Here is a 16,227-nt window from a genome sequence, read left to right on the forward strand (position 1 = left end):
AGTGATCATACTACAAACACCTATTTCATTTCGTAGCTGTAGGCTGCAAGTGGTGTGGACATCCTCCTGAGGCTCTGCTCCATTTTGTCCACTGTGTAGCCTTGAATTCATGATACACTTACGGGGCTCCCTCACAAGGTCCATGCCAGTAATGAAGTCCGTATCCAGCAGGTAAAAAATCTGGGAAAATTGCTGCAACTGATGCTTAGTATAGCTTAAAACAGCGGAATGATGGCCTACATACATTAATTTGTGGCCCTGGGCCCCGGATCAACTGCTACTAAAATTTTCAAACATCTGATCCAAGGGTAGGAGCTAAAATTTGTGTGTGTTCAAAATTTAAATCATGGTACCGGGATCAGACAAACTGATCCCCAAACCCTAACACAATCTTGGAACCCTAGCTGGCCACACCATTTTGGTAATTACGGTACGTGTTTCTATTTGCCTTCCATCGCGTCGCGTCAAACCGCCTCCAAAGCACAATGCAGGCACCCGTTCCCTCTCTCAAGCTGATAGATCTCAACTATCACTGGAACAAGGCCGGTGAGATGGCGAAAGATAAATATTGGGAACCGGAACTCTATCACTGCGGTGCTTATGAACGATCTCTGGACTGTTTTCCGGTACTGCGATCCCACTCCTACATTATATACATTCCTGCTTCATCAAAACCTATCTTTCGGTTTTTGCAACATGCGATGTATGCCCTGTGGTACATGTCACTTTCCGGACGCTTCAACGAGTACACCAGATCGAATTTCTTCCGAGGATCCGTGTATTTGCACCTTCTGCGCGAGGCCTTTTTTGACGAAGTCCGGGAAAAATTCTATGGTTCTTCAGATCATAGCCAGGGCCAGGGTGCACCCACATGCAATAAAATGACGCGCCAATGGTTCTCCAGTGTCCTGTTCTCATGGGCACAAGCCACATATCACAATCGCAGGATATCTCCGCCGGATTCAAACTGGCTGCCACCTAAACCAAAAAATGGGCAAACTGTGTCCACAATATTTGGTGAGCATCCAATTTGTTCAGCCTGCCTCTGTTATGAACAGGAGCACAGATTGGGCAAGTTGGTCTATGTCGCCTGAAATCGATCCCGTTATCCGATCGCTATATGGTTCTTTGCCTGATGAGACCAGCGAGTCTATGGATTGGCTGACGATGGACCAGGAGGCCACACTAAGTGGAAACGCTCGAGCTCCGATGGTGGAGACGGATGTGAAAAGCTGGCGCAAGTGCCTGAGGATCGCCCTGGAACTGCTGGAAGCAAATATCCAGAAGGCTCAGGCTGAAGCCGCCACAAACGGCACGGCACAAGCTGCAGCCGAGACCGAGTTTCCAACCCCCATGGATCTGGATACCCAGCCTCCGATTCCCGGATCCTCCAAGCGTCCGGCTGTAGGTTTATCATCCGGATGATAAGACTGTAAACTAACTAAGTGACCAGTCTCCTGCAGTTGCTGATGTGCGGAAATCCAAGAGAGCCAAAACAAGCAAGGTGCGTTTATGGCTCTTGTCCTTCCACTTTTTTTTCTCATCACGCCGTTGGGTGCAGTCAATTCCTGAAGGTGAGAGTGACAGGAGACCCCTTGGTCCGATTTCCAGCCAAGACAAAGGCAAAGGCAAAGGCAAAGGCAAAGGACAGGGAAAAGGAAAAGGAAAAGGAAAAGAGAAGGAGAAAGGCAAGGCCGTCGAGTCTGCAGGGCCATCAGGGTCTGGACCGCAGGTGAGCAAAAATATTCCTGTATCTCATTTCTTCCCCACGCCTGAGGGTATCAGTTTTCATTCCCAGATGCCTTGGGGTCTGGACCCGGACCTTCGTCCAGTGGCGGGAACGTTGCCACATCTGTACTCGGTGAGGTGACCGCGTCATCCACAATATATTGGAATGATATGTTAACCTCTGCTACAACGGACGGTTGGACCCAGGAGGAACAGGTCTTTGAGGTAGAACGCTTCGAAAAACAAGGAGATCAGAGTTGGGATGCATTCTGTTCCAGGGTGCCAGCCAGGCCTCCCTGATGGCCTGCCATTAGATTATTTAATTGCCCTGATGTTCAGGCGCATAATGTGATGAACACTTCGTTATACACACATCGGCTGGGCTGGGATATCCTGGTGTGCATAGGCGCTTTGTTTAATGTAAAACATATTTGCGCATCTGAACGCACGTACTTGCTCCCCTTGCCAGACAGTTGAAAATGTGTGTAAATATGCTTGAATAATATTGGGCACCATAATAGCTGGCATACATGTGCGGCTAGCAGAGGTACAAAAGCGGCACAAAAAGAGGTCAAAAACAAGGACGGTGGCATGAAAATAGTGTAGGAAATGTGAATGTCCAGGACGTCTAAGGCTGCCCGCGGTGAGCAAATGGTTAAAATAGCATCAGCAAACAAAAGCCACATACCAATGGAGTAGCCTTGGTTTCATGTTTCTGGTGTAAATGAGTTCATCAATAAGTGGGCGCATGTGAACTGGTGTCTTAGCTCGCACTGAAGCTGGGTTTCTGTCAAAAAGTGTCCAACAAGTTCCATCATCTCCTCATCAAATTTCTGCAATAGACTTGAATATTTGTGCGTGAAAATGATGGTCTGACATACTGCAACCTCACCCCATCCCGGTACAGTAGGATCCCTGTGATACAGAACTAAACATGACAATCATCCAGCCGTTCCAAACCCATGGTTAGTACGATCATACCTTCGGATAAATGACATACGAGGCGCTCACAAAGCAGAACCGGTGGAGGAGATTGGCATGATCCTTAACTCAGAGGTAGGAATATGATGGTAGGAAGAAAGGTGGACAACAGATATTTGGCCTGAACAATTTATGTGGCCTCAGGGTGCCACACTGCCTCCATAGCTTGCAATCCCCTACTCCCACGATTACTGGGAGGAGGGTTTTGTCAGACCTCGGCGTGCAGGCACCTGTATCAAAAAATGTCAGCGTGAGACAAAGTTGCCCTGTTTGACTAGGATGTTCCAGACCCTCCCAATTTCGACGACAGACAAATTGTTTGAACACTGGCTTTGTCTCTTTTCACTCAAATGGCAAATGCCAAGCCCTGTTTAAATTTCACTGTGTTTTATCTGCGCGCTCTCTCGGACTCATCGACTCGGACGGTCGGACTTCGTCTATAATCACATGGGCATCTATTCCTTTAAAGTCTTGTACCCTTTTTGACCAGGATGTTCCATACCGTCCGTTATATACTTATTCCGCTGACCAGTATCCTCACTCGCTCGCCTTCCATCCCCCTTCTCGCAGCGTTTGTTGAGTTTTCTCGCTCACTTTACCTCTCGCTGATTTTGTCTGGCAGGTGTTGTGCGTTGGGATTCCATCACGTTGTCTCACCTTCAACTTGCGCGTTGTCGCTGTGTTTGTTGAGTTTGTTCATTCGCTCGCGCTATCTCTCGCTAAATTGGTTTCAGCTGTTGTCCTTTCATTCAATCATGCCAGCGTTTTTGTGCAAACGCCCTTCCACGAATCCTCGTGTACTCGATGTCAATGATTGCCCACCTCACAACCTTTTACATGTTACATCGTCTTATCCTTTATTTTACGATCCTTTGTACTATCCGAGTGCCCATCCTGCTGTATTCGCAACATGTGAAGGATTTTGTGCGTGGCTAGAATCCTCACTTGTCTCTCATAACAAGTTGTGTTCGAAATGTTGTTTGGGCCCGTGCGTCATTACTGTTGGTTCGGATGCCTTAGATATTACTGTCTCTGTCGACGGTACCTTCATGTCGTTTTCTCCGGCCCACTTCGAGTCGGCTACCGACTGACATTGTAGCGTGTTTGACCGTTATGGGACATGTCAGCGCCTCATCTCTGTGCAGACATGTCTGCTTTCTTCCCTTGGTCGTGATCCTCCCTGGTTCTCGTACCCCGTTGACCACCCTCGTGAGGCTTTGTCTCTCTTACCTGCTAACATTGCACAGTGGCTCGAACTTCAGGTTGTGATCGAGCCCAGACACGCGTCAAGGCTCTCGGCATTGACGTCATTATCCGTCATTTTGATGCGGTGCATGTTGAATGTTCGCTATTGTCGGACGATGTAATTGCAGAATGTATGGATTATCATTTACCTCAGAATTGTCTTTAGTCAAGAGCCATGCATCTTTCCGCAGGGTTTGTCCAGATGTATGGCGCTGAAGTCGCTGCAGCCCTTCGACGTCCCCCAATCAATGTATCTAACGACAACGCGTTGAATCGCGCTTTCAATGACACCTTTGCGTCGTGGATCTCACTTCCTCTTGATGAGTTAACTCGTCAGCTGGAGAGGCTCCTGAGCAACGACATTCACACTTGTATCCAAGGTTTACCCCGATCTCTACACAATCTATGCAGTTCACGGTCGCATCGCAAGTCTTGCAACGCTCTCGCTAATTTCGCTCGTCGGCGTGCAATGTACCTTACACAGGCAGGTGTGGATATGTTGTGTACCATCTTTCTCGCTAGATTACAAAGAGTTGGGTAGGCCACATTTGTCTATTTGGTATTGTTGAAGTTTCGTACTGTTACGACGTTTTAATCAGTATATCAAACACGATCAAAAGCTATTAGGACCAAGCTGAAGACAACATCGAACTCGCTAAAGACCAACCTGTTAAATTGCTTCAAAAAATTCCTTATCGCAGTGAATAAAAAAAAAAGACCAATGCAGCGCCAAAGAACGACAGACAAGAAGCGTGCACATGTGCAAATAGCCTTAATGTGAAAAGCAAGGTCATCAGTTCGCACGGCAAACCCCTGGTAACAAAGGTATCAGTTTATGTAAGCAATTGGCCGGACAGCGGAGTCGGGGACTGGCGCTCGCCGCCACTACGATGACATAATTATGGACTTTGTTAGACAGATTTGGTTGCGCTCAGTGAATCACTAGGGGTTTGCCGTGCGAACTGATGACCTTGCTCCGATTGCAATTTCTCAAGGATATTTGTACATGTGTACGCTTATTGTTCCTCGCTCTTTCGCGCTGCTTCAACCAACCCAAAAAGACATATGCAATACATTCAATCAATAAGGCTTTCTTTGAAGCAATTTATTAGGTTGGTCTTCAGCTTGTTCGATGTTGTCTTCAGTTTGGTCGTAACAGCTTTTGATCGTGTTTGACACACTGATTAAAACGTTGTATCAGTACGAATCTTCAACAAAACCAAACACACAAACATGGTCAAACAGACAAATGTGGCTTTGGAATCGCGGACTACGGTAATACATTCAATACTGCGTCTTCAAGTTGTACTCAGTCTTTGGCCAAGCAGATATGTATTGAACCCTATCGGTGTTGACAACGTGTTGATGGTACATGTTCAGTGGTATTCAGTAGGGTGTAAAGGTGTCTCTGTAATTTTGTACTTGATTGGTATGGCACGCATGATTGGTCAGGAACGCGTGAGGTTGGTGCAAAAACGCGTGATTGCACAGCATGATGTTGATGTCAGGTGACTGACAGATTAGCCCAACAACATCATGATCTTGCTCCGCAAGGTAATGGAAAGTTTGTGGTTGCTATGCACAGTTTGCACTTTGTGACAATATGGAAATTGCACTCTGTGACGTGGTTTGATGCAAAGATGTGATGCAATGCGAACATTGCAAAGACAGTGTTGAAGAGACGATGCCTGGGCATGGTACTAATGAACCAACTCGCATCTCAACATACCCTGTCCGCTATCCCGAACTGATATTACCCAGATAGATCGAAACATGAAGGCCACCGATACCATTGCTCCTACCTGCATCCACCCACCCTGAAACCCCACCGTAATATACTGGACCACTCCCTATCATCATGTAACACCACCTCACATTTGCCTACACAGAGTCGTATAAGCTCCCTATTGGTATCAGTCAGCCAGAAAAAAGGGGGCCCTCCTGTTAACCGTGGGCACTCATTAACAGGAAGGGCAGACTGATGGGGGTACACCTCATACCAGGGCATTCACAAGCCCAGAGAGGTGTTAGGGACACAGGTGTCTCATAGACTAGATTGTACTGTCCCCCTTAGAGCGTAACTCTCCAAAGAACATTAAAATTTAAGATTTAAAAAACATACCATGTCCTCTCCTGTTGCAGCACATTAGTAAATTTACCGAGATGGCTTTGTGCAGCATGCCACACTCAAGATTTTGTATTTGAAAACCTTACATCATGGCTGGAGATTCTGCTCCCACCAGTGCCAGAGGGGACCAGCGCTTTGGACATAGAAGAAGGCAAGGCATTCAAATGCCCAGGTAGAGGCCTCAGAGAGGCGCCCCCCCAGGCTTGGTCCCACCGGCCCCAGAGGGGCGCAGCTCTTTGGACATAGAAGAAGGCAAGGCATCCAAATGCCCAGGTAGAGGCCTCAGAGAGGCGCCCCCCCAGGCTTGGTCCCACCGGCCCCAGAGGGGCGCAGCTCTTTGGACATAGAAACAATCAAGGCATTCAAATGCCCAGGTAGAGGCCTCAGAGAGGCGCCCCCCCAGGCTTGGTCCCACTGGCCCCAGAGGGGCGCAGCTCTTTGGACATAGAAACAATCAAGGCATTCAAATGCCCAGGTAGAGGCCTCAGAGAGGCGCCCCCCCAGGCTTGGTCCCACTGGCCCCAGAGGGGCGCAGCTCTTTGGACATAGAAGGCAAGGCATTCAAATGCCCAGGTAGAGGCCTCAGAGAGGCGCCCCCCCAGGCTTGGTCCCACCGGCCCCAGAGGGGCGCAGCTCTTTGGACATAGAAACAATCAAGGCATTCAAATGCCCAGGTAGAGGCCTCAGAGAGGCGCCCCCCCAGGCTTGGTCCCACCGGCCCCAGAGGGGCGCAGCTCTTTGGACATAGAAACAATCAAGGCATTCAAATGCCCAGGTAGAGGCCTCAGAGAGGCGCCCCCCCAGGCTTGGTCCCACTGGCCCCAGAGGGGCGCAGCTCTTTGGACATAGAAACAATCAAGGCATTCAAATGCCCAGGTAGAGGCCTCAGAGAGGCGCCCCCCCAGGCTTGGTCCCACCGGCCCCAGAGGGGCGCAGCTCTTTGGACATAGAAGGCAAGGCATTCAAATGCCCAGGTAGAGGCCTCAGAGAGGCGCCCCCCCAGGCTTGGTCCCACCGGCCCCAGAGGGGCGCAGCTCTTTGGACATAGAAACAATCAAGGCATTCAAATGCCCAGGTAGAGGCCTCAGAGAGGCGCCCCCCCAGGCTTGGTCCCACTGGCCCCAGAGGGGCGCAGCTCTTTGGACATAGAAATAATCAAGGCATTCAAACGCCCAGGGAAGGACTCATAGAGGCGGCCTGCTCCCACCGGTACGACTTAGGTAATGGTTACAAGTGGTGCATAATATTAAGTCGATTTAAGGGTATTGAAGTCGAGATGTGGACAGTTTGAAACTTATTATAGCGTCGTTCAAACTCAGATTCAATTCTGTTCACTTTTGAAACTCCGGTAACCGCCGCAATGAAACCGGCCTTAACCCTCCACAAGGAGTTATTATATGCAGTTTGGAGTCCATAATTCACCGGGCATCCCAATAGCTCCATCAGATAATCGCAAATTTGTGTGTTGAATATTGAATGGATTATATTCTTTCCACTGCAGAATCCATTAGGGTAGTCATCCTAATACAAAGCGTCCATGGACGGCACTATCCCTCACATAAGATCATTATCGCTCGTAGCACAGTGCTAGAAACAACCTCGCCACAAATGCCTTCCAGATAGGTCACATATGATGAAAAGCCTGTCCCAGTCCCGGATGCTCACACAAGTCTTGCTGCAGAGGTCAGCCAGGAGACCCGTGGCACATGCTGAGAGTCTGTTCATGGCAACAACACTATGCCGTACTCATCTGGACTCCAAGGGGAAGAAGCATCGGCGTCCACAATGACTTGCTGACCCTCAAGTAGTGGCGGCACCTTGAGCGGATTGGTATCAATCAGTTGGGTGCAGAATTATATCCGTACTGAGGTCTGACTCACAAGGGCGACGCTGATCATCAAGTTGAATACACGGTCGTGAGTTTGCTAAGGTAGTACCGACCAAATCACAAAGTTGTCGACAATCAGGCCAGACAAAGGCATGGGATCTGAAGTGATCATTGAAGCAGGGCACAAAGTCAGGGGGGTTGGGTCATCATCGCCAACAACTGCATATAGGCAGGGAAATAAACATATCAAGTATCGGAGGCCCCTGGCAGGTAAAAGTATATAAAAGAAAGAAGTGTGGTAAATGTCTGTGAGATTTGCTGTCATAAAACATGCAATATTTGGCGTATATCTCACACTCAAGATCAACCAAGCACTTTCTGTACCTCGCGTGGAGCTGTAGAATGCCGGATCGCGAATGGGTTATTACACATGTGACGTGATAATATGGGTGTGCAAGCCCTTAGGCTCTAGAACTCTGTCGATACCAGCATTATTAATCAGAATAGTAGAGGCATGTATGGTCAAAGACTGTTGGACGAGGGAGGGTGGCTTGACCTTGGCTGGTAGTTTTGCGATTGGACGATTATAGATGTGTCTGTAAGAAGTTGCCTCCAGATGGTAAGCAGCTAATCGAGCACGCTAAGTTTGGTAAATGAGTTCAACGCCAGATAAAATTGGTATACCATCTTACATGGGAAGCTGGGCCGAGGCTCCGACCGTGGATGGAAGCTGGGCTGAGGCTGCTGGCTGGGCTGAGGCTGCCAGCTGGGCGCGGGCCCACGAAACAACGCGACCCACGTCCACAAAGTCTACTTCCCGCCGAACTTGCCGAATGTCGTGCAAAACAGCCAAACCAACCCTGTGCCGATGGTCAGAAAAATCCTAACTTGACAATAACACCCGGTGGGACTTGGGATCACCTGGATCGAACTTTCCAGTGATCCCATATGGTTCCGCGAGCATAGGACCTCAACTCCTCATCCTGGGAATCCTTGTCTTCCTCGGAAACATCGCGAAACTCCCGGGCAATTCCTTCCATTAAGGACACCGCAGCATCCTGGGTCCCCCTCAAATAGATGAAAGGACAATTCCCTGGAACCGAACTGTTTGACCGGCAGATCGGACATCTGTCAAAGCCTTGGCGCAAGGATGTTTGCAGCAAGCAATACACACAGACCGCATGCCCCTCTGGGCAGTATGTCACCGGCGCTACACTAATCAAGTATTAGTCAGCCGAATTGATGACACCAGGACCTGATGCTGACAGGACGTCCCAACATCTGGCCATAACATGAATAAGGCAATCCCGGAAGATCTGTGAAATTCCTCACATGGGGCATATGAAGTTTGCCTGAATCGATCGAAGAAAGCTTTCAGCAAGCGCGTTATGTTTAGGCATGGCCTGTTTCATCGCCGGTGTAGGCAGGGTAGGTTCAGTCTGTACTTCTTGTTGAACCTGAAATTCTGGCTGAGAGTCCAGTACAGGCAACTGAAACTCATACAGGACCGGGGCTCCTACAATCCAGGTGTGTCAAGCAGTATTGTTAGATGTTCTCACACAAACCTACCATGATACGTGACGGGTGTGGAAACCATAGATGGCGATATGATCCAGATGATATCGGGGCCGTATTGGACACAAAGTCAAAATGAACAAATAAATCCAAGTTTAACTTACATATCCAACACCCAAGAGAGGGTTCGTAGAAAAATAAATGTCAAGCCGCCATGCGTGGAAAATTCTTTCCGGTAGCCGATGGTCATATGACCCTTTCCCAGTAGATTTGACACTGTTTCTGGGATCAGAACGCACCGGGAAAGTAGCCTTAAGACTTTGGATGCCAGTCTTAGTCTGTCCATTTGTCCTCTGTGCTGGCCAGCATTTGTCTCAAATCTCGTGTCTTGAACTGTAAACTACAACCACTCCATTATGACATCCACGATTGGTATGCCTTGAATTGTACCTTGCAGTCCTCGCCTATTATGATCCTTTGTATTACCCTCATTATCATCCCCAAATCTTTTCTACACCTGAAAATTTTTCAAGCTTGCCTTTCATCCCATGGTGTTGTGTGTGGCTCTTGCCATTCTCTTTACAATTGGACCACGGTCGTCTATGTTATATGATGGTTCAACCTTGTGTGTCCGAGTCTACAACACTTCCATGACGTTTGCCCGCCCCCATTCACGAGTCTGCTTTGTATTCACATTGCGGTGTGTTTTGCCCTCATGCGTCTTCTCACGTCGCAGCAACTAGGGCTGATGTTAGAAAAGGTCATGGTCGACCTGCGCACAGATTCGTTCACACACTGACAGCCATGCATCACATTTTCAAGAGTGCGATGTCGGTGGAACATTCAAACACCATTTGCAAGTGGTGAAGAGAAAAAGACAACGGCAAACATAGTGTATAAACATATCTTATTGTAATTTGGGGTAGAAAACGTCTGAAGGTGAACAGAACGAAGCGCTTGTTAGACAAGAGTATCTGAAAACTTGAACGTACAAGTGGCACTCAAGGTGAATGTGGAGTTCGGCCAGACGGACGGCCGGGATACAGACGGATGTAATCCTCCTGCTCTGCAGTGAGTGGAAAGTGATGAAAAAACAAAGAATGTTGCGAGGAGAATGGAAGAAGCCAGCTGGGTTTGGGTATGTAACCGCCTGAATCCCAGCTGCAGCGGTTGCACCGGAACCTAAAGAAGTTGGAGCCTTGACGAGAGGATCGTTTGGCTTTAATGTCCCCAGGCCCAGGATTGCACAGGTTATTGCCACACCGGGGGGGAAGACCCCAGACACAACCAGAGGGGGTGGAAGCTATGTATCTCCGGCTAATCAGATCTCCTTGTAGATTCCAACAAACCAATACCACAGGGGTATGGTTCAACAGAGTCCAGTGAGCAATCTCCTGTTCCAGGGCCTGCTCGACAGGCATTTGATGGATGTAGACCTGTATGATCAATCGCAGCATGAAGGGCATGACCACAGAGGGTTGAACCGAATGGGCAGTAAATCCGATGACAAACAGCAGGCGCTTGCTGAATCCACCAATGTCATTAAAAAGACACCAGGGCCGAGGGGTATCATACCTGGAGACCAGTGTCTTGATTGTTTCAAAATGCGATTGCTTCGTGAATGCCGGACCACACGCCAGCAGTATCATTCCTTTGGTGCCCATCATGTCCAGGGAACGCTTCCACAATTCCGGACCCAAGTAATGGCGGACCACCTGAGATCCAAGTCAATAAAAGAAATCGGAAAGAGTCAGCCGAGGCCCACCTCCGAGGCATTTTGAGTCCAGGCATCTCCGTGTTTGTCAACACTGTGGACTAGCTCACCATTCTCATAATCACTGTGTGTATCTATCAGAACCAGCAAATCGGTCTCTGGTTGGGCCTTCACAAAGGCCAGGGCGTTGCGGACGCGGGCGCGGACATTGGGCAGGCAAGCAGCTCCAGTGACCAGTTCAATGTTGGTGCATTGCAACTGCCGCATACTTGACCTTAGTCCTGTGTCATTTTAGGTTCAATTGAAGCAACACATACCACGTTTTGGCAATGCGAGAATTCTTCCTCCAACTGACAGCGCAACAAACGTTCAGGGTATGTGTCAAGTTTTAAGGCAATCGTGTGAAACACGAGTGGGTGGCGGATGTGACTTCGGCCAGTAAGGTAGGCACCTTGTGCAACCACTGAGTACTACCGACATGTCAGAGTCACCGACAAATCCAGGATTCGTTTAGGAGACCGGCTCACAGGCAACGGAGTGGAGCACCTGCGGCTCCAGCATGGGGGACACCAAAATTCACCTGGGCCTATATTTCTGACACAAGGGTGCAAATTCGACTTCTGGAAGCACAGAGCGTGAGGACAACCTGGTCGGGCACATTTCTTCAACTGGCCAACATCGGAGCAACTGCTGCATTTGTTCGCGGCGCCATCATCTTGCACCAGTGAAGACGCCTCCAGGGCCAATGCCTCAGACCTGGGATCAGCTGACCATGCGCCGGTGGTCAGAATGTTGCCAACTGGTCAGGTCATGCCAGGTAAACTGGACACCCACCAGGTAACCCCTCTGTCCAACATTGGGTCAGCATACAGGGGAACAACCGGAATATGACTGATATCAAGACCTACCTCCAGTGTCAATGGTCTGACTTCGACCATGAACGATACGCCCATCTCCAGCAGCTACCACAACATCACTGTCGACATCTAATCATGGAAGTGTCAGCCACACGTGCGGTCCAGCGAAATCATTCTATACAGCCTACCCATCATGTCATCGGCGCCTGGAAGAAAAAAGTTGAGGATTGCCAGAATTTACTGCACACCGGACTGACCACATAATATTGGGCGTGACCTGCCTTTCAAAGCCCGGCTCTGGGCCACAGGTAGCTGTTCTAGGGCGCCCCCCCTGGCAACTCCTCTTCCTCTTCCTCTTCCTCCCCCTCCGCGCCCCCCGCCTCCTGCACCTCTCCCACCCCCTGCACCTCTCCCACCCCCTGCACCTCTCCCACCCCCTGCACCTCTCCCACCCCCTGCACCTCTCTCACCTCCTGCACCTCTCCCGCCCCCTCCGCCCCTTCCACCTCGTGCAACAGCAGATGTTGTGGTTGCAGCCCCGCTACTATGGTCCCTTCCTGCTCTTTCGCCATCGCCTTCATCCTCGTCCTCGTCCTCGTCCTCGTCATCACCATTACTTTGTTCTCCATCATCAGGCTCATCTTCATCCTCGCCATTGTCATCACCGTCCTCCTCCGAGTCTTGAGCCCGATTGGCACTGGGAGCCCTGAATCGTGCGCCCATGTTGACCACATGACCATCGCCAGCATTGGTGCCAGGTGCACCCTGCCACTGCATGAGATCTGACATGATTCCGAGCTTCTGTGTAACGGCAGGTTAGTGCTCACAACTTAACTGACTCTGGTATATTTTGCCATCTAAGTAGCCGTTTTACGGTCACGTGCGTGACGCGTCCACGCGTAACGAATCCGTCCAAAGGTCAGTCCACAGTTCCCTCCGAGAATCTCAGGAGCGTCCCGGGACCTACGGGTGTTATCACCAAATATGGAAAAGTCTCCTGAATTCTAAATTTTGAGTGGCAACACCACGGGTATATACCAGTACAAAACTAGATAAGTTGATGCGTAATGGAAAAAAATGCAGAGTTCAAATTTCTCCAAATCGCCAAGTTGACTTTGTAGAGAATATTTGCAGATGAGGACCATGTTCCAATACCTTCTGGTGACTAATTTCAGCAATAATATAGGGCGCAAAGAAGCACTCCGAGGAACCAGCCCGACATCGCGATCCAGAAGTGTTGTTATTCGCCTTACCAATCTGTGACAGACACTGGTCACGGTCACACAACACTTGGCGGTGCATGGTAGACCGTTTTCTTACCATAAACCGATCGACTCAAATTTCAGGCAGAGTCTCCAAGATCTCCAGGTTCCAAGTGTCAGTTGGCAATGCCCACCAAGATGGACTCTCCCTTGGGCGATAACACTGCCAGGTTGCATGGTCCCCACAGGTTGGCGATTATGTGAATCTTAAGTGGGGTAGCCCGGAGTATCTGATGTTCCTTGTGTGAGGTAGTCTCTCAACCCGCAGGCCTATTGTTACCAGAGCTAGACGCGCTATCATAGACACTCCCTTGGGCGATAACACTGCCAGGTTGCATGGTCCCCACAGGTTGGCGATTATGTGAATCTTAAGTGGGGTAGCTCGGAGTATCTGACGTTCCTTGTGTGAGGTAGTCTCTCTACCCGCAGGCCTATTGTTACCAAAGCTAGACGCGCTATCATAGACACTCCCTTGGGCAATAACACTGCCAGGTGACATGGTCTCCACAAGTTGGCGACTATGCGAATCTCAAGTGGGGTAGCCTGGAGTATCCAATGTTTTTGGTATGGGGCGGTCTGTCAACCTGCAGGCTCCTATTATCACCAAAGCCATACGCCTCCAATTTTTGCTTTAACACCTCCCTTCGGGGTTGACTGTCAGCGTCAGAATGTGTAAATATGTTATGTAGCAGCCGACACCATCTTGCCCGGCGCAAACATTTGCATCACTACTGGCATGGACACTGGTCCCGGCCGCAACCCGGTCTACAGAGGCTTGGGTAGAGTTACCTCCACTCCAACCCTACACCACTGCAGAGTATTTCTTTCCTATGTTGATTCATAATCGGATCTGAGTTGGATCTTCTGTCCACCTTACAGCGTCATATTTTGATGACTGTTCATGCTGGATGATTGGACTGGCCTCTGAGAGACTGACTCTCTGAGACTGCTCGTTTAGGACGTTCAAAGTTGGGTTCTCGAGGGTTTTCAACACCGTTAGCCTCGAGTACTATTCCTTGACTATTACTCACCTCGTCGTATATCTTGACCGTCGCTTCCCTTGTCTTCTTCCTTCACTTCACTTTTCTTATTCCTTCATGTCCCTCTCATCATCGAAAGTCGATGTGTTTTTTTTTTGCTTGTGGCTCTCCGCTCCCTAGTCTTTTCCCTTATACTCCTCCTGAAGTGTTGAATTGCTTACATAAGCACAGTGGGACCAAATTGTGGCGTCGACAGAGTGGTTGGTAGAATGAAATAGTTCTGCCAGTGGCAATTGCCAGGCGGCAATTGCGACTCCTCGATCTCAACTTTCAATCACCATGTCTGACATTTTCACGGTGTACTGCTGGGTACGAGGGTACCAACATCAACCAACATTTCGGTGTCAAAATTTCATGCTCTGAAACTGTCGATACCCTGAAAACGTTGTTGAAGGAATCTCAGGCTATCAATGTACCCACTTCAAGTCTTCGACTCTACCAGCCCACGCAGCCCGTGGCCGAACCCTATGCTGAGAATCTTCGCGGTGTTAGCCTATCTGAGCTTGGGGCACCATTGCCAGCATCGCGTAAGCTATCACGCTTGTTCACAGAAGCACCGCTCGAAGAGCACATCCATATCATTGTAGGTATGTAGCGGCGACAACCAAAGCTTGTCCTTGCAATTGATTCTCGTTCTCCAGATGCGCCGTACCTGGAGATTCAATGCTGGTTACGAGGAAGCACTGGCGAGGACCGCTTTGACATTTCAATCAGATCAGATGCATCAATGGGAGAACTTAAAAATAAGATGAAGGGGGAAGAATCACAACTCAACAGTGTGGACCAAAGTCACATGCGCTTATACAGGATATCGCAATCTGAGGATCAACTCCGGGAGAGTCTTGATACCCTCAATGCGGGTGACTTGCTTGAGGTGACCCGATTCATACGTCCATCTGATTATTTCCTGTGTGTACCGGTTCTCGAGAGTCTCCTGGTCGTTGTCCAAGTTTCCTCTGACAACAATAGTGAGTGATTGTATGGCCTCGTTGAATTATACTGATTTCCGGCTGGCAGGGTCGACGAATCCTCCTCGGCGGGTTAACCGCGTCGTCGAAGGAGAGGACCCGATTAAAGTGGCACGGGCCACCTTCCTCGCAAATTTCGACGACCATTCTAAAAAAAAGAAATCTCAGTCGAGATCAAAAAGATCACATTCGCCTTCTCATAGTTCGCATCCTTCATCGTTCCGTGAACGACAGCGGGACGAAAAGTTACAGATAGCCTGTGGTCGTCCTCGCGATCTTGAGGAAACTATTCCGGCCACACTGCTTCATCCAGTCTTCGGCCAATTCATCGATGACTGCCGGACTCATACAGTAACAGAAGAAGATAACAATCTTGTCGATGAACTGATGAATGTCATGTCAGCCCTGTATGAAACTGAAAACAAGCGAATGGATGCGGTTAGTGAGGTGCTCGCAAAGTACCGCCTCAGCTTTCGCCTCAACGCCAAGGTCCCAGGAACTGCATATGTGACGGATGCAGATATGTCCGTCGACGTCCATAACAGTCATCACCCTTATGTGATTGCCGAGTTCAAGAATGAAGCGGCGACCTCCAGTTCGGAACCATATATGCAGGCTGTCGCTTACTACCTGGAGTCAACCAGAACATCCGCGTGTAGGATGTCGGGGTCCGCTCTACCGTGTTTTCTCTTCATACTTTTCGGTCAGTGGCGAGATTTCCTCAGGCTTAGAATATGACATGTGAACTACTCTTTTCTCCAGGGCCATACATTGTCTTCGCTGGTGCTGTTTGGACTTTGCGCCCTGCTGTGCAAATCCTTTCGAGCCCTCTGGTATTCAATTATCACTCCACCGATACCGAAAATCAGATCGCCGCCGCACGTCACATGGCTGCATTCCGCAAAGCTGTTAAATTGCTCGAGAGATATTACGAAACGCTCCCTCCTGAATCTGAACTTAC

At 49.3% G+C, this 16,227-nt stretch overlaps 3 protein-coding genes across 3 annotated transcripts; 1 reads left to right on the forward strand and 2 right to left on the reverse strand.

The window, feature by feature from the left end:
* Nucleotides 1-485: 485 nt before the first annotated feature.
* On the forward strand, nucleotides 486-2,028 carry DFJ58DRAFT_733835 (uncharacterized protein; the record flags this gene model as incomplete). The annotated part of the gene is made up of 5 exons (XM_041386359.1): nucleotides 486-1,017; nucleotides 1,067-1,404; nucleotides 1,454-1,504; nucleotides 1,562-1,732; nucleotides 1,786-2,028. The coding sequence occupies 5 exons, from the start codon at nucleotides 486-488 to the stop codon at nucleotides 2,026-2,028; spliced, it is 1,335 nt and encodes a 444-aa protein (XP_041238157.1).
* Nucleotides 2,029-7,803: 5,775 nt separating this feature from the next.
* DFJ58DRAFT_846071 (uncharacterized protein) lies at nucleotides 7,804-9,507 on the reverse strand (the record flags this gene model as incomplete). The annotated part of the gene is made up of 10 exons (XM_041393241.1): nucleotides 7,804-7,899; nucleotides 7,963-7,972; nucleotides 8,024-8,129; nucleotides 8,266-8,305; nucleotides 8,341-8,506; nucleotides 8,603-8,770; nucleotides 8,832-9,038; nucleotides 9,085-9,120; nucleotides 9,243-9,426; nucleotides 9,480-9,507. The coding sequence occupies 10 exons, from the start codon at nucleotides 9,505-9,507 to the stop codon at nucleotides 7,804-7,806; spliced, it is 1,041 nt and encodes a 346-aa protein (XP_041238158.1).
* A 919-nt stretch (nucleotides 9,508-10,426) lies between these two features.
* Nucleotides 10,427-12,785, reverse strand: DFJ58DRAFT_733837 (uncharacterized protein; the record flags this gene model as incomplete). The annotated part of the gene is made up of 10 exons (XM_041386360.1): nucleotides 10,427-10,949; nucleotides 11,001-11,140; nucleotides 11,191-11,397; nucleotides 11,457-11,609; nucleotides 11,667-11,759; nucleotides 11,817-11,905; nucleotides 11,974-11,985; nucleotides 12,048-12,125; nucleotides 12,185-12,202; nucleotides 12,254-12,785. The coding sequence occupies 10 exons, from the start codon at nucleotides 12,783-12,785 to the stop codon at nucleotides 10,427-10,429; spliced, it is 1,845 nt and encodes a 614-aa protein (XP_041238159.1).
* Nucleotides 12,786-16,227: the final 3,442 nt, after the last annotated feature.

The sequence above is a fragment of the Suillus subalutaceus genome (genome assembly GCF_016647625.1).
Source record: "Suillus subalutaceus strain FC151 chromosome Unknown DFJ58scaffold_158, whole genome shotgun sequence".
NCBI lineage: Eukaryota > Fungi > Basidiomycota > Agaricomycetes > Boletales > Suillaceae > Suillus > Suillus subalutaceus.